General features: G+C 44.4%; 1 protein-coding gene across 2 annotated transcripts in view; it reads left to right on the forward strand.

Annotated features, from left to right (window-relative positions):
* SYN3 (synapsin III) overlaps positions 1-15,691 on the forward strand; it is a gene marked incomplete at both ends in the record, with an annotated part of 175,576 nt that overhangs the window by 157,602 nt on the left and 2,283 nt on the right. Inside the window, 4 exons of one of the 2 annotated variants that reach the window (XM_084273252.1) lie at positions 113-187; positions 3,532-3,634; positions 9,227-9,361; positions 14,477-14,561. In XM_084273252.1, coding sequence (XP_084129378.1) covers positions 113-187; positions 3,532-3,634; positions 9,227-9,361; positions 14,477-14,561 — 398 coding nt within the window. The remainder of the gene's footprint in view (positions 1-112; positions 188-3,531; positions 3,635-9,226; positions 9,362-14,476; positions 14,562-15,691) is intronic. The other variant, XM_084273253.1, reaches the window with a different exon arrangement.

Consider the following 15,691-nt stretch of genomic DNA (forward strand, 5'->3'; position numbering starts at 1 on the left):
CTCATCCCCTCCTGTACAAGCACTGAGTCAATAATGAGGACTTCTATATGAGGGAGAATGGGGCAGGAGTGTATTTTCATGTTCAGGTTATGTTTTTGGTTTGCTTTTCTAGGAGGACGTCCATCTCTGGGAACTGGAAGGCAAACACGGGTTCTGCGATGCTAGAACAGATTGCAATGACAGAGAGGTAAGGAAGAGGCTATTCTTGGGCTAGAAGGGAGGAATTGTATTTCAGACTTCAGTTAATTGCGAGAACTGGTAAGTGAGGTCTCCCGGGAGGCTGGATAAAGGAGTTTAAAAGACCAAGTGTTTCCTTAAAAAAATACTAATGGCACAAAGGCAAACTGTCCTATTTTGGAGAACAGACTAGAAGTACAGCTAGAGACCAACATTGCTAAATCATTAGATCTTTAGTGAATGTAGCCACAGGAAACAAGATCAGCGTGCTAAGGTCAAGCACACAAGCACAAACATGTAGGGATAAAATCGGAAAGGTCACAGCACAAAACAAGAAGTAACAAGAAGTTATTCTAAGTACATTACTAATGAGAGGCAGGCACAGAAAAGTATTTTTCTTCTGCTCATCACAGGGAAAAATCTGTCAGATGAAGTGCTGAAAGCAGTATTTTGCATTGGTCTCCCAGAAGCGGACACTGTTTTAACTACAGTCTTCTCACTGCTGAATAGAGCAGAAGGAATTGCATTTTACAGAATAAAATCTGCAGATGGTACTTCCATATACTCAAGTCACTGAGATATTTACTAACATTGCAACTGTATGACATTGTTGACTCATGGTAAACTTGTGCTTTGCTGGAATTCCCGGACTATATTCTGAAGAACTGCAATCAAGTCACTTGTTCTCCATTTTATTTAAGTAGATTATTAGTAGATTTATAGAATCCATACATTATGTGCAGGCATTCGTCCCTAGTGAATCTAATATTTATTTTCAGATTATATCTCCACTTTGTTAGGATCATGATTAATTCTGACTCTGTCCAGGATTGGGCATCACATTTGAAAAGAAATATCAAGAAGCTGGAGAGAGCCAAAAGGACAATAAATGGAGAGAGAAAAAACATAATTAACCTATAAGAAAAGCATACAATTATTCCTTATGTAGTTTTTCACCTTTTTTAATGATTAGCAGACTACTGATATTTTCCAGTAAAGGTGTAGACTCATTCGTGATGAATCCATGATTCTAGTGCAGAACTTCACTTTCCTTCATAAGCTGTCACAGAGTTAGAAGAAATCATCCACAAGCTAAGCACCATTCCATCCTAAAGATAAAAAATCTTAAAGGGCACAAGCTCTTTACATACGTAAAAGGCTGCTAATAGGCCATTACTCACTCATTATATTACTAAGAAATAATGGTCTTAAATTATAGCAGAAAGTGTTCATTTGAACATTTCCTGTATTTCCTAACAGTAAGGATAGCATGGCACAGAAATGGATTTCCTGGAGGAGATGTGGAATCTCTGTACTCTTTCAGAACAGATCAAAGAAATGTCTCCTCTTTGGGGTACAAGAGTTATGCAGCTGATCATCTAAGGTCCCTTCTGCACCTTTAGTTCCATGAAACAGGAAAGCCAAGCCAAGCCCCAAATAAAATGCTGAAGGTGACTTGGCAAGACTTTAATTAGGACTGTGGGAACTGGACATTATTATGCATCCTGGTTGCTTATAACACAGCTGAAGCTAGAGAGATGAAGGGTAGACATTCCCTTGTTGCAGTGCTGTAGGACTAAACCCAGATTCCCAGCCACCCTGTTGTGCTGCATTTTGAAAGTTCATTTTATGGATGTAGTACAACAATTCACCACTCTGGCCTTATCCAGTCATGAATGCAACAAATCCCATCAAAATCTATGAGCCATCAGTGTGTGCAATGAAGCAGGAGTGCACTGAAGTGCTCTGATGAGTAGGAGCAACCTGAAGTACCCACTGAACTGAACACTAACCCAAAGGATTGAGGTGTTCAGGGAACACTAGGCAAAATGGCAGTAACTCCTCTGCAAATATTACTCCTGATGCATATGCATAAATACACCCTTTTGTCCTGTAGCACTGCTATTACACCCCAGCACCTATGACATCTTCCAGTGCTCACCTAGGGCCAGCAACATTGAAGACATGAAGCTATTGAGGTCTCCGTCATGGACAACAATTCCCTGAGCCTTGTTGCTGAACCCAGACACCTAGAGATGTCCCTTGGGAAGAGCAGTAGTTTCCATGATGGTGGCCCAAGGTGTGAGGTCACAGCAGTGCATGAGAACGGCTTGCTGTGTCTCCTGCCTGGCTCATGGGGTCCATAGTTCTCCTTATGCTACTGACTCCTCAGGCGCTGTCTTCCTCAGGGGGACTGGGGCGAACGTGCCTGACCTGCTCATTAGGGATAAGAGAGCACCAGTAGTCATATAAGTGATATTCTTGCATCTTCCCACAGACATTGTGTTCACACAAGTTGATCATTATGTTGGGGACTCTGGATGGCTTCAAGGACATAAACTTGTTCTTTGGCCAGAACAGCTCTTTTCCCAGTCCCTGCAGGGTCTGCAAAATGTCAGTGTTTTCATGAGACTGTGGCCTTCCCTCCCCTCCCCTCATCTTGTCGTCGTCCTGCTTACAGATCTGCTGTTCTGAGATTATTCTTTTTATTGAAATGGTCAGGACTGCAGCACAGCTGCACAGGAAATAAAACCAGGCCGCCTGACTCCCGCCTCATTTCCACAGCGTGGGGATGCGGTCCCCCCATAATACGCCTATTGTCGTTCTCTATCCTCGTCTGACACCAGGATAGCTAAGGGGGCACCCGCCTGGCCTGGCCCCTGTTCATAGCAGCTCACGTTCCTGTTCTGGGAGGGCTAGAGAAAAGGGATACAGCCTACAGCTCTCCCGTGACAAAGCAACGCCTGGTCTGTGCGATGGGAGCAAGACCCAGGGGATAGACGGGAGGCAGGAGGCTGTGAAAGGATGAAATTGAAAGAGTAAATCGTAAAAAGTGGGAGCCACAGGGTTACAGATCAGGGAGGGGATGGCTACTGCCTGCTAAATTCTGCACTCGCTTTCCAATCCTATTCCCGCTCCAATGTGCAGGACATCTTATCAGGAGAAAGCTGCCTGCATAATGGAGGGCTTTCAGGCAAAGCCAATACAAACGCTAAGGGGCCAACACTACTGGGAGATTAAATGAGCTAAATATTTATAGCTTGGCCAAATGACAACCAACTGGAGATGTGATGTAAATATGAAGGAGGGAAAGAAACATTTTAAGGTGGCTTTGAGGGCAGGACTGAAAAAATCTGAAATGAAGGGAAGCCAGACAAGATTTTTTTTTCTTTTTGCTCCATCTTCTGTGCAAGAGAGGGAGGCAATGACCCAGAAATGCACATGAAGTGTGCCTTGTGATAGAAAGAGTTCCCAAATCTCTCTGTGCTCCTAGGGGCAGTGGGATGGGTGGCTGTATTTGGTGGTCTGCCCAATGACAGCTAATCCTAGGCCATGTCTCTGTGGTCTCTGCAGGTACAGACTCTGGGCAGACGCCTGTGCGGAAATGTTTGGAGGTCTCGACATCTGCGCTGTCAAAGCTGTCCACAGCAAAGATGGAAAAGACTATATCATTGAGGTGAGAGCATGGGAAACCTGAATCCAAGTCTCCCTTGGGAAGCATATCTGCAAACACGTTCCCTTGGAGTTCATATGCACCAATGTGCTCACTTACCCCTGCGTGCTCAGTCCAGCAGTCACCATTTCCTGGTGCCCATCTTTTTCTCCAATCTGTGTTCCACTGATATGCAAGAAACTGACTTAGAGTCCCAATTAAACTGGCAGATATGCAGCAAGGTGTCAGGGCTGAAATATCTTCATTTCTCAATGTAGACTGTGAAAAGGAGAGTCACAGATTGCTTGGCCACCCCAGATTTCCAGCTGATAAAGCCCCACAGTGCAGAAACTTAACAGCAAGGGTCAGATATGAAGCTCCCTTCTTATTGAGCACATAACAGCCTGCAAGTGTTGGTGGAAACATCTGAAGTTTGGCCTGTCTCTGCACCAGTGCCCCAGTACCATCCTTGCTAGTCCAAGCACTTGTCAAGCCAGTCTCTCTCTCATGGCTTCTAGGAGGGATCAACAGCATCATGATCAAACATGTCCATATTCAGCCCAACCTGAATTCAGGTGCCAGATGATGTTAGCATTTTAGTCATGTTAATTTCCCCCCATTGCCCATGCAGAGGTCCAGCCTGGGATTCCAACCATTAAAAAAAAAATCTCAGTTTCTCTCTGAATGAACCTGTGTTTCCCAAACACTTTAAAGGGAACCTCAATAACAAAAATCCTAGTTGCATCTTATTTAAAGGAGCAGAATACATTATGGATGTAGCAAAAAGGTCCACAAGTAGGGAGGACAATTTAATTTAATTTAAAAATCAGGTGTATTTGCTAAAATCTTTTGCCTGGACAGCATTCACTACAGTAACAGAGCAGCAAGACAAAGCACCATAGAGTTACTATGGGCAGCATGGACCACAAACTTCCGTGTTTGGAACCCCATTAACTGGACAAACTGTGGCTCTGAGAGCTAAAGTTCAACATGTTCCTTGCCAGGCCAGGAGGCAGACGTGGGAGTGGGGTGAATAGCACATTCGGGTCATCCTAACAGGGCAGAGAAGGAAAAGTTGGCCAGAAAATCAAAGTGGAAACTTGAGAGACGCTCTGGGGGAGAAAATCTGGCAAGTAAGCAAGTGCCTCTGTCACTATGTGACTCAAGGAGGCACAGCATCTGACCTGCTGTAAACTCCACCACCACAGGCCGGCAAAGGAAGATGAGCAGAGCCAGCCCATGGCTTCACACAGGGGTGCTGACACACTGGAAAGCTATGTGTGGGAGAGCAGTCCCACCCACTGAGGGTTGGGATGCTGATGAGAACCACGTGAGCCCTCCAGCGACTGTGCATTCCTGCATTATGTATCTGCTCTCTGGGGAGCAGTGACCTGTCAAAGGCCATGTGATGCAAGCGTGCTGCCAGCAGCAAAACACTAGCTAGCCCCCATCTTTCCTGAAGTGATGGGGCCGTGGCTGATGGGGTCTGCCCCTGTATGCAACACATCAGCACCTCGAGGAGCATCCCCCAGAGCAGGCTGTCTCCTTGCTGTGCATTTTTCCACCTCTGTGCACATGTAGCTACGAAAGGAGGGGCAAGAAAGCAGCCTTGCTAGAGATGACTGTAAGAGCATTTGGACTCTGTCCATACATGGTCAGACAGGAGATGTGGATTTCATATCCCTGCATCTATTTTTGCATATAAGCCTACGTACGTGCACACATGGCTAATTCTGTGCTTAAGGATTATATGCCTGTGCCTGGGTATACCTCTGGGTTTTCACATCTGCTCCTGTGTGTGACTGACTGGATGGAAAGCACATCCATACACTAACAGCCATCATCAGCTTGCACACAGAGACAGAAATGCATGCTAATATTCCTCTCTCCCAAGGTAAAAAGCAATGGATCTAATGTGATACAAATCACGAGAAGCACATCAGCCTCAGATGGGTCACACTGAATTATCCCAGCAGAGAACCTGATTGAGCAGGCCTGATGTACCAACATCTAGCAGGCATTCAGATGCCAGGCTGACAGACATTGTCAGGAAAGGAGTAGAATAGTGCAGTACAAAGAGCAGAACAAAGCCAAACAGGCACCTTTTCTATATTATGCAGATCTGAGGGAGATGCTGACAAGTAATTAATTGCCTCCAGCCTACTTCCTGGGGTACTTTTCTTGGTCTGAAACTGATCCTTTATTTTGCTTTTTTCTTTTGATTGTGGGAGAAAAAAGGTATTTGATAGTGCGACAGTTGTATTTTTCTTGGTGAGAAGGAACAGTGTGCCATGACATTTTACAAGAAAGCACGCCTAAAAGGGCTGAGCAAATAAGGAATTTGCACAATGCAATTGCAGGCAGTAATTAATTTTCACCGTGCAAAGCAGTTCTCTAGGAAGGATTTGCAGAGGTAGTGATGGGCAGTTCTATGAACTCAGATTCATCACAGTGGATTGCTGCAAACAGAATCAGGTTAAGACAGATGAGTTATCAGTACAGGACAAGAGTAATCTTGCACCCATGGTATTTGCTGTTACTTGAATTTCTCCCTCTTTTCCCATGGCAAACAGCAGAATCTAGAATGTTTCTGCCCTTCAAAGCACTGGCACACTTAAGCACCATTTTCATGACTCATAGTGAAAACTGAAGATATCACTGGATTTTTCCAAAGGTTCATTCTATTAAAATAGCTGTGAACTTAATGGTAAATGCTGGGGCTTCTTTTTCCTCTGATTAAAGAATTTTGTCACTATAAGGGAATACTCAACATGAATAGTCAGTGCTTGTTCAGAAGGCCAAATCCTCAAAGTAATCAAGTTCAGTACTACTGTTAACAGCCAGATTCTCAAAAAAGCTCAGCAGTGTACATGGTTTTACAATCCTCCTCCCTCTTTTCAGCAATCTAACCCTTTTCTACATCTCTGCTATGCTGACAAATATGGAGCAAGTGGAGGAAGATCCATCAGATGTATTCCTCCCCCTGGATCAGCTAAGCACTACCTGCCATACAGCTAACCTGTGTTACTAGACATGGTCCTCACTGCCCTCCAAGAAGCCCTGCCCATCTCTTTAGTGCTGCAACATCATTTCTTTTGATATGTCTAATCAAGTTTCCTCCTTCCTTCACCAAAAATCACCTAACACCCTGTTCTTGCACACCAGAGCATGGAATAACAAGACCAGCCTTCAGGCCTCAGCGACAGATAGGCACGGGGGGAAGAGCGGGACAGGGTTTTCCTGATTCTCTTCTCTGCCCAGCTGCTTTCCACTCCCCCCACCCCCCACCCCCCCGTACACCTTATCAGGAAACAGCAGCTGCACCAGGAGCAGCCACTGACCTTGTGCAGTTTCAAAAGCCGGGTCCATATGTGCTGACGTCTTCTTGTCTCGGCCAGCTGTTCTGTGATCTCCCCAGAAGAGATGAGTGCAGTCTGCCTGTGATTCACGTATTCATTCCAGCTGTTTGATTTATTTCAGCATTCGCATTTGTATCTGCCCAGTTCCAGAGCAATTCCCCTGCCCCAGATGACAGACAAGGTGATACATCGTGTCACTTTTCAGTTCAGTGTCAACCAGCAGTTGCTTTGCCCACAGAAATCACAGCTGTTTTCAAAGGCCTTCCCTTACCCATATGATTGTTCCTTCCCATATTTGCAGTCTCTTGACACCTCATATTCCCCTGCCAGACGCAGCAGGGCAGCAGACACCCTCATCCCTGGTGCACCTTCACCAGTTCAGGTGGGACCCCCTCCAGGGTTCATTCCCTCTGTTTTACCAAACAGCATCTTCCTCTCCAGCCAGATATAGTGAAAAGCCGTTCTCAAGGTGGGGAAATGAAGGGTTTGGGGTGTTTTGCCCAGAGCTGGATCTCAGTTACTCGCAAGGAGGATCGGGAGGTCAGGAGCTGGGTCGGCTTCGCTGGGCAGGCTGTTGGCAGAGTAATGGCATCATCTAGTGGTCACACCGCTCCCTCGCACCGTGAGCTGCTGGGACCTCTTTTTCTCAGGCATGAATTGGCATCTCCAAACCAAAGGAGAACGAGTTTAAGGTGGGAGTGGTGGGGAGGGAAACCTACTCAGGAACCTGCTGGAGAGCCCCCGGGAGCCCCGGGATAATGACACACAGACGGGAACTGGCCGTTCCCGACACTGCTAAGAAGCATCTCCTCACTCTTTTTTTAACAGAGAGAGACCACAAAATGGACAGCGGGACGAAAAGCCACTTTGTGTATTTAGCTGAGCGCTGCTGTCTAATTTTCTAACCTCCATTCACCCCCTGGGTCAAGTGTGGCATGAGTGTAAACACCAACTCACTCTTCACGCAACCCCCAGTTAAAGCCTCCGAGGCAGCTTCTCTAGTGACTGTACTTAGAAATTTGGATGACTATAATTAGAAATTAATCCAAATTAATAGTCACTGTACAAAAACAGACTAGACTACAAACTCGATGAACCCACCGCACCGATTTCCCTACTTTAAACCTTTAGAAAGGGGTGCAAAACTTTCCCTGTGGCTCCAGGAGCGGCCTCTTGCCGCCCTGCCAGGGTGGAGCGCGCTCCGGATTGTTATCCGAGCGTGAGTCAGACCCTTTCTGCCGCGGCGCAACCTTTAACTCTGCACTTCCAGGGGGGGTTGATGTTTGGTTTAAAAATAAAAGCAAAACAAAATAAACTCTTCCAACCCTGATATTTTGGTACATTTATATTTACTTCATGAATCTTAATTTCATCCTAGCGCGGTGCTTCCTGTGGGATTTAGCTGATGTTTGCAAAGCACTTGATTTATGATGAACTGTTGAAAACAGCGTTTAGCGCTGCTATAGAGCCGAGGGGCTGCCGTGCTTTCATTATTGTTGTTGTTGTCAGACCATTTCTTATCTCAAAAACCCTCTGACAGTTCTCCTTCCCCCCCTCACCCCCATCCCCACAGTCTTGCTTCCCAGCTTTCCTCAGCGCCGTTGTACTACTTGCCTGCAAATCAGTTGTATTGCAACAATAGCAAGAAGACAGGCAGAGAATATGTTTACTTTCCTGCACTGGGTGCTGTTGGTTTGGTGACATCCCATTCATTACACATTTGGGGTGTTTATTTCCCCCCTAAGTGTGCAGTGCTTTGCAAGTATTTAACTCCAAGTGTTTCCTGGTTTCCTCCAGCCTCTGCTGCACTTATCTCCTCAGGCTTTGGTACATGTTGTTTCCCTTCTCCTGTGGCCTTTTCAGCTGCAATGTCACTCCCAAATGCTGTGAGACAATGCCAGGGATATCATCCATCAGAGGCAGCTCCTCGGGACACGTGAAGAAGCGAGTTTCTGTTTAGTTGATTTAGAGAGCCTCCAGTCACCAGAAAGCTTGGCTTGGCTTCTAAGTTCTGAAGGGAAAGAAAACGGGGTGGGGGGAGGAAGTACATTCCATTTCCAAAAAAAAAAAGCCAAACCCTAAGTGAAATCCCACACCTAGGAAAGTCAAGCATGTTTCAGCATGGAGGGGAGTGGTGACTGGAGGTGTTGGCAAGGATTTGGAGACACAAATCAGGTTAGTGTGAAAGGTGAGTTGGAATAGGCATCTGCCACCAGGAAACCTCCATACTAACTGTTGGTTTTCCTTCCTGCGGCAGGTGATGGACAGCTCGATGCCCCTGATTGGGGAACATGTGGAAGAGGACAGACAGCTTATAGCTGATCTGGTTGTTTCCAAAATGTCTCAGCTTGTCATCACTGCTGGATCAACGCCGTCACCGCTGAGGCCTTGGGTATGAGCAAACAGAGCACTTGTGGCCATGCTGTTTTCCTAAACTTCTCTCTCTCTTCTCCCTGTGGGTGTCAGGCAGTCAGACACCTCAGAGAGCTGAACTCCCACACAGGAGTCTATGGGATGGACCGACTCCTGCTCTTCCAAAGAAGTCTCTTGTAGACTCTTTGCAGTGGGCGCCCCTAAGAAACCCATCTCCCTTCCTCTCCTTCCATATAACTGTGGCATCACACCAGTAGTGTGATTCAAGCACCTAGACATTCTGGCTTGCTAAACTCATTGATTCATATTGAAGCCAGACATTTCTAGGGGCTCTTGTAACACCTGACTGGGTGCTCTGTCTAACACCATCCCTCAGCGTAGGTTTCATGACCGTTTTTGCATCCCTCATCAAAATTTTTGTTTCCCAGAAAAGAAAGTGAGAATCTCCACCAAGAGTTGTTCCATTCCTTACTGCAGACTTTCTTCTTTGGAGATGCCTGTCACTCCCTTCATCAGGAGGAGGCTTGACTAATGCTGAATTCACAGAAGAACTTTTTGGATTTAAACTTTTTTTTTTCTTTTGCATTTAAACTGATCCCTTAGTGCTTCTCATGTACACTTATTCTGAGTATCAAACACATCTAAACCACATTTCCCGGTGGCAGTTCTGTATAAATTACACACACCAGAACACAAGTTGTGTCTCCAGGTATACCTGCTACACCTCTTTCAGTATGTAGCAGGGAGCCAAGCATAAAGGCTTGAGGACAACAAAACTGTTCAAGAGAAAGGACAGGAGAGTAAACAGGCTGAGGGATAATACTGCCTGCAACACACTGGAACAGTTTCCATTTCCACTTGAGACAAAAAGAAATGGGAGAAAGGACTTCATGGCTCTCTGCTTTTGTCATATGACAGCCCACTCCTCCTAAGCCAGGTCCCCAGCATGGAGGGTATTCAGGGTAACTCCAAAATGAGTTTTAGCCAGAGTGAGGGGTAAATGTAATATACACTAAAATTGCTTTGTGGCAGGGAAAGTGATACAGAAGGGATGTGATTCAGTCCAGCCAAAGTGAAATCAACAACTGCCATCTGAGATAACCAAGACACAGAGTGTATAAGCTACGAGCAAAGGAGGAGCCAACAGAAACTGAGAACATGGACAGATGCATCTGTGCTCTATGTCATACACTGGTAGAGGATTGGATTACAACAGACCTAAACCAGGAACAAAATAGGAATAAAATAAATTGAATTGGAGCAATAGGGTGTCATAGTAGAGTTAAATAAGAAAAGGGTCATCTTCAAGAATGCAACCTACAAATATTTGAATACAAAATCAAGAAAATTAAAGTCACAAACATGTTAACTAGAGAGCATTTAGCAGTAGAGAAAGATCTTGGTACAACAAACACTGCAGAAACCACACAAGCTGCAATTACTAACATAACACCTACTTCCAAATGGGCAGAGAGAAGTAATTACATGAGGCTGGGGAGATGCAGAATGAGAGCTACAGGTAAACATTCCACAGAGCAAACCAAAATAACAATTCTGAATAGAGAGCAGTACTGAATACCTGGAAGCATGAATACTTTCATATCCTATGGGTATGCATAGAATATACATACACACTTCTGGGGTTCTCTATACTAGTCTCTGGATCAAGAAAAAATGAGAAATTATGAAGCAATGCACGGCCTTGACAGAGCAATGAGACATATCAATGTGAGATTACAGGTATCAAGAAGCAAGTCAAATAGCATAGTGGGACAGCAATTCAGAGAGAGTTCCCCATCTGTGTAGATGTCTGCTTCCTGGAACTGCAAAATCCAAGTGCAAGAGGAAAAAACACCCTGCCCGAGCCTTAGGAAACACCCAGGTACAAATTCAGAAAGTGATTATATTCCATTAGGTTTGAGGTCCAGGGGATAGACATGATATCAAAATATAACAGTATGAATCAAGCAGTTTAAAAATATTCTTTTAATAAAGTAAGAAAATTACTCATTCACCTAGCATTAGAAGTAAAGCTGTATGGATGAGGTACTTGGGACATGGTTTAGACAGTCATACAGCTGGTAGGGGGACGGTTGGACTAGATGATCTTGGAGGTCTTTTCCAACCTTAATGAGTCTGTTATTTGAGAGACTGTTGTTTTCCAGAATGCATACATACATTTCTGATCTGCCTCTGAACCAGGAACATAAGGATTAAACTTCTGGAGTTAAGTGGTAAAGTGATAGGGGACATTCAAACATACATTAGAAAAAAGATAAGGGAGGGGGAGTCTTCCAAATTTGGAAACATGACATTTAAAAATACCTTTATGGACCACCATGCAACTAATAAAAGGAAACATAAGGAGGGTAGGAACTGATTTTGAAGGACAGGGGAAAGAATGAAATTATTCTTGTAGCTCATCAAAAGATGAAACCCTACCAAACAATTGGTGGATTTTATGGATCATCCAAAGTTAAGGGGAAAAAAGGAAGACTAAGGGACTGTGTTGTGATTCCAGGAAATTGCTGAAAATAGGGAAATATTTAAACTATATTTCCTGATAAGAGAGACAGATATGAGAGAAAAAAAACAGTGATTAAATCAGCGATTACTGATACTTTAAAAAATTATTAAGCCACCAGACCCAGATGACTACATCAAACTAACTGAATTTAGGAAATAACTAAGCTGCCAAGAAAAAAAATTGTGCAATTTCATTACAAACAGTTTTTGCTCGAGAGGATTGTTGTACAACAGATACAAAATATGTGCTTAAAAAGCTTTAAGTCATGGATCTTATGAATTATCTCAGATAATATTTTAAAGAATAATACAGAAGACTAATAAACCAGCAGAATTATGGCATAAGATCATCTACCACTGTTTTGCAAAGAAAAATATCCCATTCATTTCCTTTTGATTCTTTTTCCATCATTTCTTTGAGAATTCTTTCATAAAGTGGTAGATAACAGGCAATGAATCAAAACAACGTAGCTAGCTAGACTGTCAAAAAGGCTTAGACAAGGCAACAGACAAGTACTATTAAAGAAATCAAGCAGGTAGGGGCTAAAAGCCAAAGTTTCACTATGGAGCAGAAGATGCCTTCAGATGACAACATAAATTTGATAGATTTTAATTCTTGCAAACACTTAGCAGAGGGGATACAGAAAGGATGCCTGGTCATGTTGGTAACTGGGTCAGTTGAGCCCAGGACAGGTTAAGATGTTAATGTCAACCTTCTTTTCATGGCTACAACATGAAACCTGGTTTCATGGTTACAGCTGTGGTTCTCCAACTCTCTGCCCCATCTGCATGCCTTCCTGTCACTGTTTCCCTTCCAAAAGCAGAAGACCTTGGTCTGGCCCTTATCCCTTCATCTCTGAGCCTCAAAATCTTGTTTTACCTTAACCTCTGAGAAACCTTGGGTTGGCTGTGGGCAAGGTCATGGAGGTGAATATGAAATCTGAGTCCCTTTCTTTGGTTGGTCTAATCAGGATGTCTCACAGCACTGGGACAGTAAATTTCCACCAGCACCAATGGAAGGTTTAGCCTCCCAAGCTATGTAGAACTAGAAGCCAAGAGTGGGAAAGTCCCAGATTTTCCTCCAGATCCATTTGTCAAGTCCCAGAAAAAAAGTGTAAAAGATGGTCTGGCAACCTCATCACATCTGTGTTAGTCAGTTCAAACTTGTTTCAATACTATGAAACATTTTTTCCCATTTCCAGAACCACTAAGCTCATTCTCCTGATCTTCCAGGAGCCTTGAAAACCCTTTTATCACTGTGCTTTCCATGTAAATAATCCAGCAAGTACCAGCCTATCTGTCTCCAGCCCTCCCCACCCCCCACTCCCCCCCCCCCCCCCGCTTTCATAAACAATTTTGTACAATAGGTTTACTCAGACTTTTTTTAACCTTGGACCAACCCTTTGTGCAACGGTTTCTGCACTGCTTAATGTGTGTATAAAAATATGTGTCAAAAAGAGTAAACAGTGAGAGAGAAGAAAGTGCAGATGGCACCAACTTATTTGTATTAGTCAGGACCAGGGATGGCAGGGAGAGCATCTGACAGAGCTATATATGTTAAGTCACCACAACAGCAAATGAAAGTCTGCACAGAAGACTGAAAGGTAAGCTAAGATGGGGGCAGAGGGAGGGAGAACATAAATAATCTGTAGACTGTGTGAGTGGCGCTAGCCAGGCCCCTCAAGAAAAACATCGTCACATACGAGCTAATGAAAACCATCACTCAGCCTGTGGTTGTGTTGACAAGGGAGAAGCAGGAAATTGGGATGCAGGAGAAATAAGCTGGTGATGCATACAGAGAACCCAGATACTGCTGCATCTGGAGTAACCTAAGCAGACCTGCCTCTAGCATCTGCAGAAGGAATCACGAGGCTGGGAAAGGGAAGTGGGTGATGAAAATAGTTAAGAGCCTGGAAAGATTCACATGGTGGGCCTGAGTCTCTTGGCTTTAGAAAGGAGGTGAACGAGAGGGAGGGCAGTAAAGGTTTGCAAAATAACGAACAGCCCAGCAAGGGCGGGTTGTGAGAACTGTTCTCAAAAGTCAGAACAAAGCAAAGGAGTTAGGAAATGGGAAAAGCAGGGAGGCTGAGAGCTGAGCAAGACTCAAAGGGCCTGGGTGTAAATATCAAACCAAAATATCTGGAACTGCTACAAGGATTTTGTGGAGCAGATAATAAGTTTCATGTTTCAAGGATTAAGCTGGCCCTTGCTTATTAGCAATCAAAAGGAGACCCTTTAGGGTAAAGAGACGATTACTCCATAGATGTTTCCATGGTTCATCCCTCCTTCCTTTGGAACATCTGGTGCTGGCAACTGTCCAAAGTGGGAGATAGGACTAAGAGACCCCCTCAGGCCTGATACATTTGGTAATTCCTGATTGGCTAAAAACCATTCTAAATTGTAACTTCATTGTTATTCCCTTTGAGCAAACAACTTCTGTGCTCTTGATTACTCAGCTCTCCATTTTAGTCCCAGGAGATTTTACCATCCAGATGCTGCTTGTGTGTGTATATTTAAGGAACACTTCATGACTCTGTAGTTCTTATATTACCACAGGGCTTCTCTCTGGGGACTCTTCATTAACTGGAATGTTTTTTTTCTCCTCTAGCCTCCACAAGTTCAGCCTGTGTCAATGAAATCTCAGACCGGACCTCAACTTGGACCACTGTCGCAACCACGACCTCCTCCCCAAGGTACACATCTGTGGGTCCCATGACAGTTTGGCCTGAGACATACCAGTATTCCTTCCAAATAAAAGCTACTGGGATAAAGGTTTCACTCATTGTTCTGATTCACTGACACACAGGCAGCAAATGCTGTTAAAGCAGCTGTTTTATTCCACAGCAGCTCAGCAAGTGGGGTGAAACTTTGGTATAGACCCCGCTGACAGCTGGTAGCATTTGGCTCAGCAAAGTGAGGCCACTTGGACTGGCCCCAGAGCAGAGTCCAAGGCACGGGGTGTATGTGTGTTTGCACAAAGCTATAGGAGCTGCAAGCATCAGGCAATGGGAAGATGCTGGCACTGTCAGGCTTGGAACAAACATTAACATGGTGATGCAGGATCCTTGATCCATCCTGTCAGCAAGAACACACCCCCAGCTCCTCCTGACAGCAGAAGCAGGTTTGACTTACATGTTGTTCAGAACAACCCATTTGGTTTATTGTCCTAATGTACATTGAGATAACAAAGCACAGGGCTGCCCTGCAGGTTTCCCAGGCCATGCCAACTGCTCAATTCATATAACCAATTCAACACTCCTTTTTGTCACCTTTGTCCTTTCATTTCTTCACCCCAATCTCCCACCAAATGAACACCCACAGCTAATTACTTTTTCCTTGTCAGCCACAGTTTTGCTGCACCCAAAGTTTGATATTTCTGATACAAAAGGCATCTATGTAATCTTGGCATGATATACTACTACTGGTATGTTGACCTAGGAATTGCTGACCTTGCAGAACCTATCTCCAGTACTTCCCTTCAGTTGTCTGTGAAGTTTTTTTCTCACCTAACTCCCCTTTGACCACCTGCAAAATCCAGCCAGCCATCACAATGCTGTCTGTGAGCTGCTTTTGTCATTGTTATCTATCCTGTCCAGCAATTTCTCACATCCAATTATTTTCCACATCCTCTTCAGTTTTGAGAGTTTTCTACCATTATGGCTGAAGCCACCTGCTGATGCTGGAACTGATATATGGATAACAATATAGGTGCACAGTCTCACATCAAACTGCTGGGCCCACGAAGGGATTGCTGACCCAAAGCAGCAGATTCATCTTTCATTTCCTGCAGAGTTCATTCTCTAGTGACTCTTCTTTCCCAACA

The sequence above is a fragment of the Gallinula chloropus genome (assembly GCF_964237585.1).
Source record: "Gallinula chloropus genome assembly, chromosome: 1".
In the NCBI taxonomy this organism is placed as follows: Eukaryota; Metazoa; Chordata; class Aves; order Gruiformes; family Rallidae; genus Gallinula; species Gallinula chloropus.